The 13,727-nt window shown below is 43.1% G+C and overlaps 1 protein-coding gene across 1 annotated transcript; it reads right to left on the bottom strand.

Moving 5' to 3' along the window:
* Positions 1–1,448: 1,448 nt before the first annotated feature.
* LOC107550641 (POU domain, class 4, transcription factor 2-like) lies at positions 1,449–4,688 on the bottom strand. Its single transcript, XM_016231979.1, has 2 exons — positions 3,946–4,688; positions 1,449–3,640 (listed from the first exon to the last, which is right to left on the bottom strand). The coding sequence occupies exons 1-2, from the start codon at positions 4,153–4,155 to the stop codon at positions 2,702–2,704; spliced, it is 1,149 nt and encodes a 382-aa protein (XP_016087465.1). The 5' UTR covers positions 4,156–4,688; the 3' UTR covers positions 1,449–2,701.
* Positions 4,689–13,727: the final 9,039 nt, after the last annotated feature.

Below are 13,727 nucleotides of genomic sequence, written 5' to 3'. Positions count from 1 at the left end.
ATAAAATATACACCATTTTGCGAAAATATTCCTATTGCATTCTTGTTTTTCACAAGAATAAAACGAAATGCAAATTGCATTCATCATCTGTTAAATCCCTTTGAAAACCGGCAGAAAACATCAATGGCAAAAACCTCCTCTATTCAGGCGGCTGTCCGTGGTGCTGAAAGCAATTGGTACGCCTAGAATGCCTTGACATGCGCCGCTACTGAGATGACACTCCCGTCTCTTTTTTATTATTTTTTTTTATTTTTCATACGGCCTAACAGTGAACTGAGTCAGTCTTCAAAGGGCTGCCTGTGTCGGCAGAAGAACGAGAACCATCGACTGTGGATTTAAATGGAGCCCGGCACGTTGGCAGGCGAGGAATTGCATAATGTTTTGGAAATGTGTCATGTTTCAAAGGCGTTCAAAAATATTATTAAAATCATAATAATAAAATATACACCATTTTGCGAAAATATTCATATTGCATTCTTGTTTTTCACAAGAATAAAACGAAATGCAAATTGCATTCATCATCTGTTAAATCCCTTTGAAAACCGGCAGAAAACATCAATGGCAAAAACCTCCTCTATTCAGGCGGCTGTCCGTGGTGCTGAAAGCAATTGGTACGCCTAGAATGCCTTGACATGCGCCGCTACTGAGATGACACTCCCGTCTATTTTTTATTATTTTTTTTTATTTTTCATACGGCCTAACAGTGAACTGAGTCAGTCTTCAAAGGGCTGCCTGTGTCGGCAGAAGAACGAGAACCATCGACTGTGGATTTAAATGGAGCCCGGCACGTTGGCAGGCGAGGTGTTTTTCTGGCGGCCTGACATCTGGCAGCGCTGTGCTCGAGGGACCTCCCCAGATCTCTATAGACTTCATGATTAGACTCTAATAGAATATTAGCATTTGCTCTCAGGTAGGCTTCTAAGGGCTGCGAATGCTAGCAGCAGTAAGCCATTCGTGGAAATACCAAGCGTAGCTCTACAGCTCAAGAATATGTCAAAATGTCCTTTTTTAGGCAAACAGCAAGATACTAATCTAATCAGAGTACCCGTTTGTATCTTGCAAGAGAAATAAGAAACATTGCAAATTGGTGTTAAAGACACGTGTAATACACACAATGAGCAATATAAGATGGAGGCAAACGTTTCAATTATATTTAACATAACATGAAATGTGTCCATGAAAACGTCAGACGTTTGAAAACTCTGTTTAGGCCTTTGGATATAAATGAACCCATTGAGAACGTTCAATAAAATGTTAAAATGTTGTTCTTTAATGAAACACATAGTTCAATTCAATTATCAAATAGTAACTTAAATATACATTGATGTAATAAATTAATGAATTGATCCGACAATTAAACCTAAAGCAACAGACATTACAGTTACCGCAGCTAAAACAGCAATACAGCAAATACCTGTACGGATATTTTATGTGTATGTCCAAATGAGATATTTACATTTTACGTGAATGCTTCCATGAAACTCATCTTTTTCATTAAGAAAACATTACTGAACATGGTGAATTTAACAAGCAACGACTCCATAAGTATACGCGTATATTTATACAAATAAATAAGCAGATAACATACATGAAAATAATTTCAGAGAAAATGTTCTCATATATCTCTCGATTGTGCCTTTTTGAAACATTAGAAGAACGAAAGAAAAAAAGAAAAGAAAAGAAAAGTGGCCTGTTTCAAGCAGTTTCCCCGTTTGCAGATGGCCACGTTTTCCTTGTTGTCTCAATATGATTTTCTCAAGCAAAAGCGTGGAGGGAATCCCAATAAATATGTAATGAAGTAAACATTACCTCACATGATAAATAGTTCATAAGAAACATAGCCACGTTAGAGCGCAGGCGTATTGCAACATATATTTGGCTGAACAAATCCCATTACTAAAAACAATTGAACCTCTCTTCGTGTTCAGTATATCCAATAGGTTCTATTTGAGTAGCTAAGAGGTCAGTTATAGCAAATATGCCTTCAAAAGAAAAATATGGATATTCTTTTCGCCCATTGTCTAATTGTAGGCTAGGGTTATCATTATTAAAATCACAGGAGTGGAATTAAGAAGACGACAGGCAAAATTATGCATGTAAAAGCTAAATCAATAATTTGCAAGGAGCTGTTTGGTTATTATCTAATAATGTTGCAGACTCGTTCGTGGACTTAATTCGTGATGTCCTCTTTTTTATTATTTGTTTTATCTAATGAACCCTGAATTAACAGCAGATTGAAGCGCGACATGCTGAGAACGAAATATTTCAAAAGAAAAACACTGACAAGACACTGTCACCCTTTTGACCTGAAGTATTTTCCCCCTCTCGGTTTATAATAATTACTGGTGTTGTGATACAGAACACTTTCTGGTAAACGACTAAAATACGCTATTCAGCGTCAGGCAGACTGTCTGATAGAGTCTTGCTCCTCTGATATAGAAAGTGTGCTCAAATAAGTGAGGAAAAACGAATGGTCTTACTTGATCAGTCAAACGATCCTTTAAATGATTCCACATCCCCTTTGCGTAATACGTGACAGTGATTTGGTATTTTCAAATGTCTCTTTTGAATGTCATGAAATTCTGGTTCAATGCACAAGTTATTGATGATTGAAAAAGGTGTGAGATAAGAAATATTTTACAAATCGTCTCTAAACAGTTTTAGGAGTCTCTCGACACGTCGCGTTGGTCTTCTGGTCGAGCTAGATGCAGGCCGAGTATTTCATGCGTTTTTGTTTCTGCCTCTGGTTGCAAAACCAAACCCGCACTACGTTCTTTTTGAGGTCCAGCTTCTCTGCGATTGCTGCGATTTTCTCTGAGGATGGACGCGGCTGAATAGAAAAATAAGCTTCGAGGGACCTTTTCTCGGGGGCCGCGATGGAGGTCCGCTTCCTCTTCTTCTCGGCCCCGTTGAAGAGCTCGGGCTTGTTGAGTTTCTCCCGGTGTGACTTTTCAGCCTCCTCCAGCCAGGCTTGCAGGATGGGCTTCAGGGCGATCATGTTGTTGTGGGACAACGTCAGCGATTCAAACCGACAGATGGTACTCTGGCTTAAAGAGCCTACGCCGGGAATCTTCAGGTTGGCCAGCGCTGACCCTACATCCGCTTGGGTCACGCCGAGTTTGATCCGACGCTGTTTAAAGCGCTCAGCGAATGCCTCCAAGTCCCTGGGATCTGCGTCCACGTCGCTCATGCAGCCCATGTGTGATGGCAGCCCATGGACGTGAGCCATGTTGATGGCAGCTTGGTGCATGTGGTTCATGCCTGCCATGTGAGCGGGGTGCGCAGGCGTGGAGACCACCGAGCCGTCTGGCCCGGCCATGGCTCCAGCAAGTGCCAGTCCTGGGGTGATGTGATCCAGCAGGTCGCCCTCCAGTGCCTGGTGCGGCTGGTGGTGGTGGTGATGGTGGTGGTGGTGGTGATGGCTCCCCAGAGCTGACGGGTGCGAGATGGGCATGGACGACGACGAGGAGGAAGACGAGGTACACGGAAGCGTGTTCATGGTGTGGTAGGTTGCGTCCGGCTTGAAGGGGCTGTGATGAGGAGGGTGATGATGGCTTTTGGTCTGCGAGACTATATCCACCGCCGCCAGAGCTTCCGCGCGGGCCAACAAACTCTCATCCAATCCGCCGAATATATTGCTCTGCAATTGCAAATAGAATGCACACATAACTGTCAGCAGGGAATTCGCGCTCCACTCCGTGCTTTTAAAACATTTCCAGCATGTAAAAAAAAAAAGAAATCCTAAAAAAGAACACACAAAACAAGACACATGCAAGATCCCAGGTCATAAAAATTAATACGAAAGGCAAACCCGGCTGAATACATAAGTTGGGAGGGAAAATGGAGGTGTTGGGTGATTTGCTGTGCAGACATGAAAAAAACATCAAGCAGAAAAAGTGGGCTGTCAAAATGTGCCTTTAAGCGGTGATTATGCAGAATACGTACCGGTGGGGTTGGGAGACATGCTCGGCGCATCGCCTCCGAGCCGCCGCTACTGATCGTGCTGCTGTGTCTGGACGTCGAGCAGGAGGACGAGGGCACGTTGGAAGTCAAAGTGGAAGAGGACGAAGAATGCAAACTGGAGTATTTGGGCTCGGCCAGACTGGTGTGAGGCATGGCGAACGCCTGCTTGTTGTTCAGAGACATCATCATCATATTTGCGACCGAGCCTCGGCGAGTTCCTTTTAATAACTTAAGACTCCGCCTTCTTCTTCTTCTTCTTCGACTGGAGTTCAAGCCTAGTCGCTGCGCGGAAGTCTCAAGTCTCTGGCGTTGCAACGAACGTGAAGAGGAGGATGATGCACCAAGTCTCTTGATAGCTCATCTAGTGGTCTGAGAGAACGGTCTCCTGATCGCTCCGTCGCGCGCCGTGGTTAGAGACGTGCTGCGAGCACCAGTAAGCCATGCAACCTGTCGGTAAACTCCTTCAAAGATCACGTCCACTCTTGCCAAAACGCTCCGCAGAAATTGTCCTCCGCCTTTACAAAATATCGTACATTTGTCACAGCGGAAGCTGATGTCTTTGGTGAGTTTGTCTTTGCGCACGCTTTTAAAACGAGTGCAAAAAGTTTCTTCTCTCTTCTCTTCGTGCCAGTCTCCAGAAAGACAATATCGCTCGTTAAACTTTATCCCGATTCTTGCTGAATTTGATTATGAGATAAAGGTGACAGTCGACTACATTCAATGCTGCGGGGACTCGATCTGTCTGTGCTCTAAGGCGAAGGGCAGGCTGCGTCTCTCTCTCTCTCTCTCTCTTGCTCACCCATTCTCGCACTCCCTCTCCTCTTACACACTCTCTCGGCTGTACCTGAAAAACCTTTCATGATTTATTATTCTTCATTAGCCACAGCGCCGCTGGGGACTCTGCGCATGGGCAGTTGCAATGACTGGAGCTGGTATTGTATGATACTTCAATAAAGTTATTGAGGAAACCACCCTGGTTAAAGGAATAAAATAAAAAGCAGTATTGTATTCTTAAGTTAAACATTTCATATTTCAGTGTTTGGAAATGCAGTTCTCCACAAAACACACGTTGGCCCAATATGCGGTCTGCACTCACTAGGAACCAGTGGATGTACAAAGGACACAGCCTTAGCAATTAGCTCCAAATAAGCAACATTAGACCTTCCTCTGTCTATTTTTCTACAGATTCGAATGTCTAAAACAGAACCGGCAATGGTAATGTATTACCACACAAAGGAGGCTTTGAGAAATATATATTTGAAGACATATTACTTTCTTAAATGCACATAGTCAGTTTGATTAGAGTTGAGAGACAGGATGTCATCTAAGCAGATTACATGCCAAAAATGTTTCCATGACACCAGTAACTATACCAGCCTAGTAGCAAAGTCAGAGTCTCGCTCTCAGTAATGTTCATTTACTCTAAGACTTCAGGGCAGAGCAGGAGAAGGTCAATCCTCATAATGATGTCACATACCTCTAGGTCCTCCAAATCAATATACTGTAGAGGGGTTCACTGCACCTGTCATTGCATCAAATAAGACACTGGTTAGAAATTGTGGCTTTGTATTTGTCTCACTGGATGATATGAAAAATATCAACTTCCCTTTTGGCATTATTCATTATTTAATTGTAAATCTTAGAGTTCAAGTCACCATATACCATAATAAATAAATAAATGGATAAGATCCTTATACGTCATTTTTTAAAAAGATTTTTCTTTTCAACTTAACTGTTCACAGCTAAGCACCATAAATATACATATGAGTGTATACAGTACATACTAGATGTTTTTGAAAAATACAGTAAAACACAGTAACATTGGGAAATATTATTACAATTTAAAATAACTGTTTTCTATTTTAACATATTTTAAAATGCAATTTATTCCAATGATACAAAGCCATTACTCTTGCCTTCAATGTCAAATGATCCGTCAGAAATCATTATGCTGATTTGCTGCTCAAGAAGCAATTGTTTTATTATTATGCATGATTTCCAAAAATATTAGTCAACAAAAATGTTTTTTGAGCACCAATTCTGGAATAAATTCAATTAAAAATATATATTAAAATAGAAATAGAGTTATTTTAAATTATTTTAATCTTAAATATACAGTATACAAAGCACAACATCATAAAATTTGCTGCATGTGAGGAACAGTATGTCAGTTGCTTTTCTTATGATTGGTCATGTACTGCGCTGCCTCTGAATTCTATCCGATACAGTTCTCTTCCTCTCTCATTAAGATGACTGTACCAGATGATAATATATAGCATGTCATGGGATGTCTAATGGATTATGCTAATTGACCCCCTTTCCACCTTTCTTTTGCACAAATGAAAAGGTTTTCCCCATCCTCTGATGGAGCGTGTCACTATCTGATCCAACAAATTAAAGAGCTCTCACTTGTCATACTGTCACCGCATGCAGCCTCCCGCTCATCAGCCATAATTATCATTTTCCCCCTTCATCCAATTGCCTGCCAAACACCCTATTTAAAGTTACACTGAGGCACAACATGCCTGTATTTGTGTGACATGATCTGGAGAAGTACCTAGCGTTATGGTATCTGAGAGCTTCCAGAAATTCTGATTGTTTGGGGGGTGTCTAGACTGCTTACACACTGAATGTGTAAATTAATACATGGAACCGCAACTGTTCACATTCCTGACATCTACGTAGATCAAAATCAGGTCGGAACCAATATTTTGAAGCATAAACTATGATTATCAGGCATCTTTAGATCTTGTTGATGGTGCAATCTCTGTTACAATATTTTAGTAGAATTTTTAAGCTTGATAGATAGATGGATGGATGGATGGATGGATGGATGGATGGATGGATGGATGGATGGATGGATGGATGGATGGATGGATGGATGGATGGATGGATGGATGGATGGATGGATGGATGGATGGATGGATGGATGGATGGATGGATGGATGGATGGATGGATGGATGGATGGATGGATGGATGGATGGATGGATGGATGGATGGATGGATGGATGGATGGATGGATGGATGGATAGATAGATAGATAGATAGATAGATAGATAGATAGATAGATAGATAGATAGATAGATAGATAGATAGATTACCTAGGTTACACCCAGGTTACACTTTATTGTGATAGTCCAACTTCGCAACTACATTTCAACTAATACTCATTAGAGTATTAGCAGAGTATCAGTAAACGTTGTTTCGAAACCCTGCTTTAAAAAGCTTTGCTCTGGAGCAGGGTTAGCTATGCTTTTGCGGTGTTAATCCAGTACTAAGGTGCCAAACCTTTACAGTATAAAACTATGCGGTGTTAGAATGTTAAGTTTAGATGCGTAAAGGGGTCCTATTATGCTCTTTTACAAAGTCTTGATTTTGTTTTGGGGGTGTACTAGAACAGGCTCTCATACTAGGTATTTCGAAAAACACATTATTTTTCACATATTTTACATTATTACAACAACTCTCTCCCCAGTCTGGCATGAGTAGTTCCTGTATCAAATGAAGCCCCGCCTTCTGAAATACGAAATGTGCTGTGATTGGTTAGCTGGGCCAGTGTGTGTTGTGATTGGCACCACACGGCGCCTGGTCGGGAAATGTCACGCCCCTTACCATAGCCACCTGCAAGCTTCAGTGTAAATATTGCATCAAAATCAAATCAATTTGAGCGCGATTTAAACCCGGATGATTGTAACCACTCTAAGTTCGTCTGCCTTTAGAAAGCTAGCGTCTCTCTGACATAGTGATAACACTCGTTGCCTTCTCTAGTGCAGCTCAACCAGGTCTCGTCCCATTCGTTGATATTTGTCATATCACAAATCCCGGAAAATATGCGTTATAGTCCAAACTATAGTGCATTTTGAAACAAAAAAAATGTAATGGAAAAAAATGGTGATGGGAAATATGTGAATTGAAACACACGAGTGAGGAAGCGACTGTTTCATTCTTACCTTTTATAGTCCACTGAAAAGCCCATTGATAGTAGCCTACTTTCGGCAAAATAACATTGGGATGTGCAATGCCAGAGAGTTTATGTAAACAGGTTGCGCTCTGCGTTCCTCCAGCCTGTGACACTGACGCCACACTGATATGCAAATAAGAACTTTAACCCAGGGTTTAGAAACGCAGTGTGAAACATCAGTTTAAGAATACCCAGGATTAATCGTTAAACCTGGGTAAATTATGAGCAGCGTGAAACATGAAGCAAGAAAACGTACTCGGTTACAAACATAACCTCGGTTCCCTATATACACATAACGAGTACTGCATCTTTGCTAGATGCTATGGGAAAAAGTCCTAGGCACCTCAGAGCCCAAGAGAACAAGAACAATAAATCCCTCCAGGCTAATGGGCTAAGCCTCACGAAGGCCTCACCCAGCCGAGTGATTGTTCCAGAAGACTTGCGCAGCCTCAGCACCTATGGGGGCCGAGAGCGCACAAGTAAGCTCTCTGAAAAGTCTGGACATATTGCATCCAAACTGCACTCAGAGTGAACTGCCCACCAGTTAAGCAGAAAGAACCCTTGCCTGCAAGGCACGGACATCCAGGTTATAGAACCTAGCAAAAGTGGATGGCGAGGCCCAGCCGGCCGCCGGACAAATTTCTGCAATGGTCACGCCGCCAGACCACACCCACGAAGAGGCGATGCCTCTAGTTGAGTGGACTCGTACTCCAACGGGGCATTGTAGGCCCAAGGAAGAGTAGGCTTCGTGACCAGGTGTCCTTTAGCGAGGCCACCAAAGCAAACAAAGAGCTGTTCCGACTGCCTAAACTGGGCGGAACGCTCAATGTAAACCTTCAGAGCCCTAACGGGGCAGAGTAAATTCAACTCCTGGTCCTCTTCTGAGGGAGGAAGCGCAGAGAGGTATATAGCCATGCCTTGGTTTCAGGACAACCTTGGAGTCGCCAGGCCCAAACTCCAGTCAATTAGGGCTTACAGAGAGTGCCTGCCAGTCCCCCACTCACTTGACCGATGCTAACGCTAGTAGCAGCACGGTTTTAAACGACAGGGACCGAAGGTTGACGGACTGCAGCAGCTCAAAGGGAGGACCCTTCAGGGCCCTCAGAACAGTGAGCAGGTCCCACGTAGGGACAGTGAGAGGTCGGGGCGGATTTAGCCTCCTGGCTTCCCTCAGAAAATGAATAACAAGGTTGTTCCTGCCTACCGATGGGCCCGCTATAGGGGCATGAGTAGCCGCTGTCGCTGCCACATAGACCTTGAGCGTCAATGGGGAGTCTCCCTTATCCAACAGCTCCTGCAGGAAGGACAGTATCACCGATACATCACAAGTGAGCGGGTCCCCGTCGCGGTTTGAACACCAGGCAGAGAACACTGACCATTTAAGGACGAAGAGGCGTCTTGTAGCCGGAGCTCTGGCCTGAGAAATGGTGTTCAATACACACTCTGGGAGACTAACAGGCTCCCGTTGAGTGGCCACAGGTGCAAGGCCCACAGCTCTGGCCTTGGGTGCCATATCATCCTGTTCGCCTGGGAGAGGAGATCTCGCCTCAGGGGAATAGGCCACGGGGCTGCTATTAGCAGTTGTGACAGCACTGCTAACCAATGCTGGTTTTTCCAGAGCGGGGCCACCAGGAGCACTTTGCGTTTCTGTTCCCTGATCTGCCTGATTACCTGTGGAATCAGGGCAACCGGGGGAAAAGCGTAGAGAAGGAGATTGGGCCAGTCGTGGGCCAACGCATCCTTGTCCTTGGAATAATAGATAGGGCAGTGAGAATTGTCTTCTGAGGCGAAGAGGTCTACTTCCGCCCTGCCAAAGATTTCCAAAATTTTCTGAACCGTCTGCGGATGAAGCATCCACTCCTCTGAGGGGACCTTGCTTCGTGACAACATGTCCGCTCTTTGGTACAGTATGCCCGGAACGTGTGCTGCTCTCTGTGAATGTAGGTTGTGCTGGGCCCATTCCAAGAGGTGCTCTACTAGTACAAGGAGCCACTTCGAGGACAGACCCCCTGGCGATTTATGTAGGACACCACCGTCATGCTGTCCAAACGGACCAAGACATGATGCCCCCTGAGGTCTGGTAGAAAGGTTCGACAGGCCCGCCATACCGCCAGCATTTCAAGGCAGTTGATGTGCAGACTGCTTTCTGCTTTCGACCAGTGGCCGAACGTCAGTTTTCCTTCGCACAGAGCTCCCCAACCCGTGTTGGAAGCATCTGTTGAAACCACCTTCCTCCTGTAGACCATTCCCTGGGGGACTCCCTGTTCCATCCATTGAGTGTTCGTCCAGGGGGTCAGGGCTGTTACACAGGCCTGATCTACCCTGATAATCAGGCGTCCATGACGCCACATGTGGGATGGAACCCGCGGTTTCATCCAGTGCTGGAGGGGGCACATTCGTAGCAGGCCCAATTGTAGCACTGCACACGCTGCAGCCATGAGGCCTAGCATTTTCTGAAACCTCTTGAGGGGGTGAGAGGCACCAGCCTTGAAGGAGGCCGCAAGCCGCTGTATGATCAGGGCGCGCTCTGTTGTGACCTCCGCTTTCATTTGAGCCGAGTCAAACACTGTTCCCAGGAACAAGACTCGCTTGCTGGGAAACAATGTGCTCTTGGCAAAGTTCACCCTGAGCCCCAGGCAGTTCAAGTGGCTGAGGAGAAGGGCTTTGTGAGATAGTGACTCCGCCTCTGACTTGGCCAGAATGAGCCAGTTGTCAAGATAGTGGAGAACGCGGATTCCCGTCTGTCTCAGAGGGGAAAGAGCTGCATCCATGCACTTCTTGAAAGTGCGTGGAGCCAGGGACAGTCCGAAGGGAAGGACCGTATATTGATAAGCCACTCTCTCTAAGAAAAATCTCAAGAATGGCCTGTGATGGGGGGCTATCTGGATGTGAAAGTAGGCGTCTTTCAGGTCCAGAGAAAAGAACCAGTCCCCTGGGCGGATTTGCGAGAGGATCTGTTTCAGTGTAATCATCCTGAATGGCCATCTCATGATGTCTCGCGATTCAGATGTCTGAGATTGAGGATGAGCCATAGGCCACCGTCCTTCTTGGGAATGAAGAAGTAACGGCTGTAGAAGCCTGACTCGCTCTGGGCCGAAGGAACTACCTCTATGGCTCCTTTTTCCAGCAAATTCCTCACTTTGATTGCATCATATAATAATTGCTGTTAATATTATTCATCGTCTGTTTTATTACGTCTTATATTGATTTTTCCGTTCTGCTGGTTCGTCTGGTCAGAGGAGAACTGGCCCCCCGACTGAGCCTGGTTTCTCCCAAGGTTTTTTCTCCATCCTGTCACCGATGGAGTTTTGGTTCCTTGCCGCTGTCGCCTCTGGCTTGCTTAGTTGGGGACACTTCATTTCCAGCGTTATCGTTGACATGATTGCAAAGATATTATTTAAACTGAACTGAGCTGGATGTTGACATCACTGAATTCAATGATGAACTGTCTTTAACTGAAAAATTAGTGTTTACTATTGTCATTTTGCATTATTGACACTATTTTCCTAATTAATGCTGTTCAGTTGCTTTGTCACAATCTGTATTGTTAAAAGCGCTATATAAATAAAGGTGACTTGACTTGACTTTGGTGCACAGGACGTGTGACCCCTCCGCTGAAGTGAAGTTTGAAACAACGTCGTGAAATTTGCTCTTAGTGTCTCGCCGGATGGCGGCAGGAGAAGCAGATCACTGCTGCACGTCGCTGAAGGCGGCGGGAAGGCAGCGAATCAGCTGAGCAGAGTCGTTCCACTGCGAGGCATGTCAACGGCGAGCAGGCTCTTCAGTCAGCGAAGATCGTGAAGAATGTCATCGTCGCAGAAGGAGAAGAAATCTGAATTTTTGGTTCGCATTTTTTGTCGTATGACACTCTCATGTTTCTCCCTCACATTTCAATATTTGTAATGAATCTCATCTTTGTAGCAAAGTGCTTGGTATCTTAATCATTGAAACATCACAGAACAGTGTGTATTCTGACAGTTTCCCTCCCATCCCACTTCTCAGAAAATTAAACATGTATTAATATGTCAGTTTGGTGAATAGAACTATACAAAAATTAACTGAGCTTGTTTCATGATGGTACATAGAGTAGGTGTTGATCAAATTTAAACTCAGAACTTTAACAGTGTGTTTTATTATTCAGCACACTCACCAGCGGGGTCAACCCCAATGAACGTGATGGGATATTGATGATGTCAGGTCATACAGTAGCTTTGATTTGAATTAAAAGTTATTGACCATAACCCCCTTTTTCAGATGCAGTACTTCACATTCATTGAAAAAGAAAACATTTATGGACATCATAGTCCAGAAATAGAGTATTTTCATTACTTGTGTTGGTTAAGAAAGTAATTGATGAGTTCATGCATTGATACTTGATGACATTTGAGTTTGTTCATTGCCCAAGATGTCCAAACAGAAATGATGCTAATTAGTTCCAATCAGTACAATGCATGAACTCTTATTGAACGTGACACTTTACCTGCTGACTTTGTGCGAGTAACTTTTTAATGTATGCACCGTACCCCTTGCTATTGACAAAAATGCCTGGGCCTGATCAAAGCACAGTATTCAGTAGGTTTGTCAGGGCCATGAAGACAGGGTCTGTAACACTAATGATCTTCAAACGCTTCCCCATTGCACCAGGAGCTGCATGACTTCCAGGCAAGTCCACCCCCCCACCCCCAAGAGAAGCCATAATTGTGCTTGGCTTGTAGGGTGACAGGTGTCAGAGGCCCCCTCCACATCCAGCTCATCCCTCGGAACAGAGGGCCGAGTCTTTTGCAGCCCTCCATAAGCTCATTATTAGCATGATAATATAGCAACATGATGTTGTTCTAACAAGCTGATCACATTTCTGAGAAAGTCTGTTACAAACATCTAATCTGTATGATGCTCAATTTAGTTCCAAATTCACTACAAAACGTGTAGCCTTACTAATGCACTGATATTGAAATGTTACTTTCAATACTGAAAGACTGATAATTATTTTCATGTCATGGCTGATGACTGATATTGGATGATATTAAAATATTATGCTGTTTTTATTATTATGTTTCCAAATATAAATACCAGTAGTTTTAAATGATGTGATTTAATCCTGACATTGCAACACAATGTATAGTACTACTGTACACACATAAATAAATAAATGTGACCCTGGACCACAAAACCATCATATGGGTCTTTTTTTTTAATTGACATTTATTCTGAAATCTGAAAGCTGAATACATAAGCTTTCCATTTATGTGTGGTTTGTTAGGATAGGACAATGTTTGGATGAGATACAACTATTTGAAAATCTGGAATCTGAGAGTGCAAAAAAAAAACACAATATTGAGAAAAATTGCCTTTAAAGTTGTCCAAATGAAGTTTTTAGCAATGGATATTACTAATCGAAAATTAAGTATTGATATTTTTATGGTAGGAAATTTACTAAATATCGTCATGGAACACGATCATTGCTTAATATCCTAATGATTTTTGGCATAAAAAAATAATCGAAAATTTTGACCCATATAATGTACTGTTGGCTATTGCTACAAATATACCTGTGCTACTTATGACTGGTTTTGTGGTCCAGGGTCATACATAAATAAATGAATGAATGAATGAATGAATGAATTAATGAATGAAACGTTTATTTTGAGATTGGGTAAAAAATTTACATTATTATTTAAACATTAGTATTTTTAAAGATGAACTTTGAGCATTAGTACCATTAATATACATATTAATGGTATATTTAATTATACATATACCATATATATACAGTGGGTACGGAAAGTATTCAGACCCCCTTAA

The sequence above is a fragment of the Sinocyclocheilus grahami genome, unplaced genomic scaffold, assembly GCF_001515645.1.
Source record: "Sinocyclocheilus grahami isolate Dianchi unplaced genomic scaffold, SAMN03320097.WGS_v1.1 scaffold17.1, whole genome shotgun sequence".
In the NCBI taxonomy this organism is placed as follows: Eukaryota; Metazoa; Chordata; class Actinopteri; order Cypriniformes; family Cyprinidae; genus Sinocyclocheilus; species Sinocyclocheilus grahami.
Note: the sequence above shows the minus strand (reverse complement) of the source record. Positions and strands in the feature narration are given on the sequence as shown.

Coding starts and splice junctions, on each gene's coding strand:
- LOC107550641 (XM_016231979.1), bottom strand. CDS start 4,155: ATGATGATGATGTCTCTGAACAACAAGCAGGCGTTCGCCATGCCTCAC. Junction 3,641..3,945: donor CATGTCTCCCAACCCCACCG/GTACGTATTCTG, acceptor TTGCAATTGCAG/AGCAATATATTCGGCGGATT.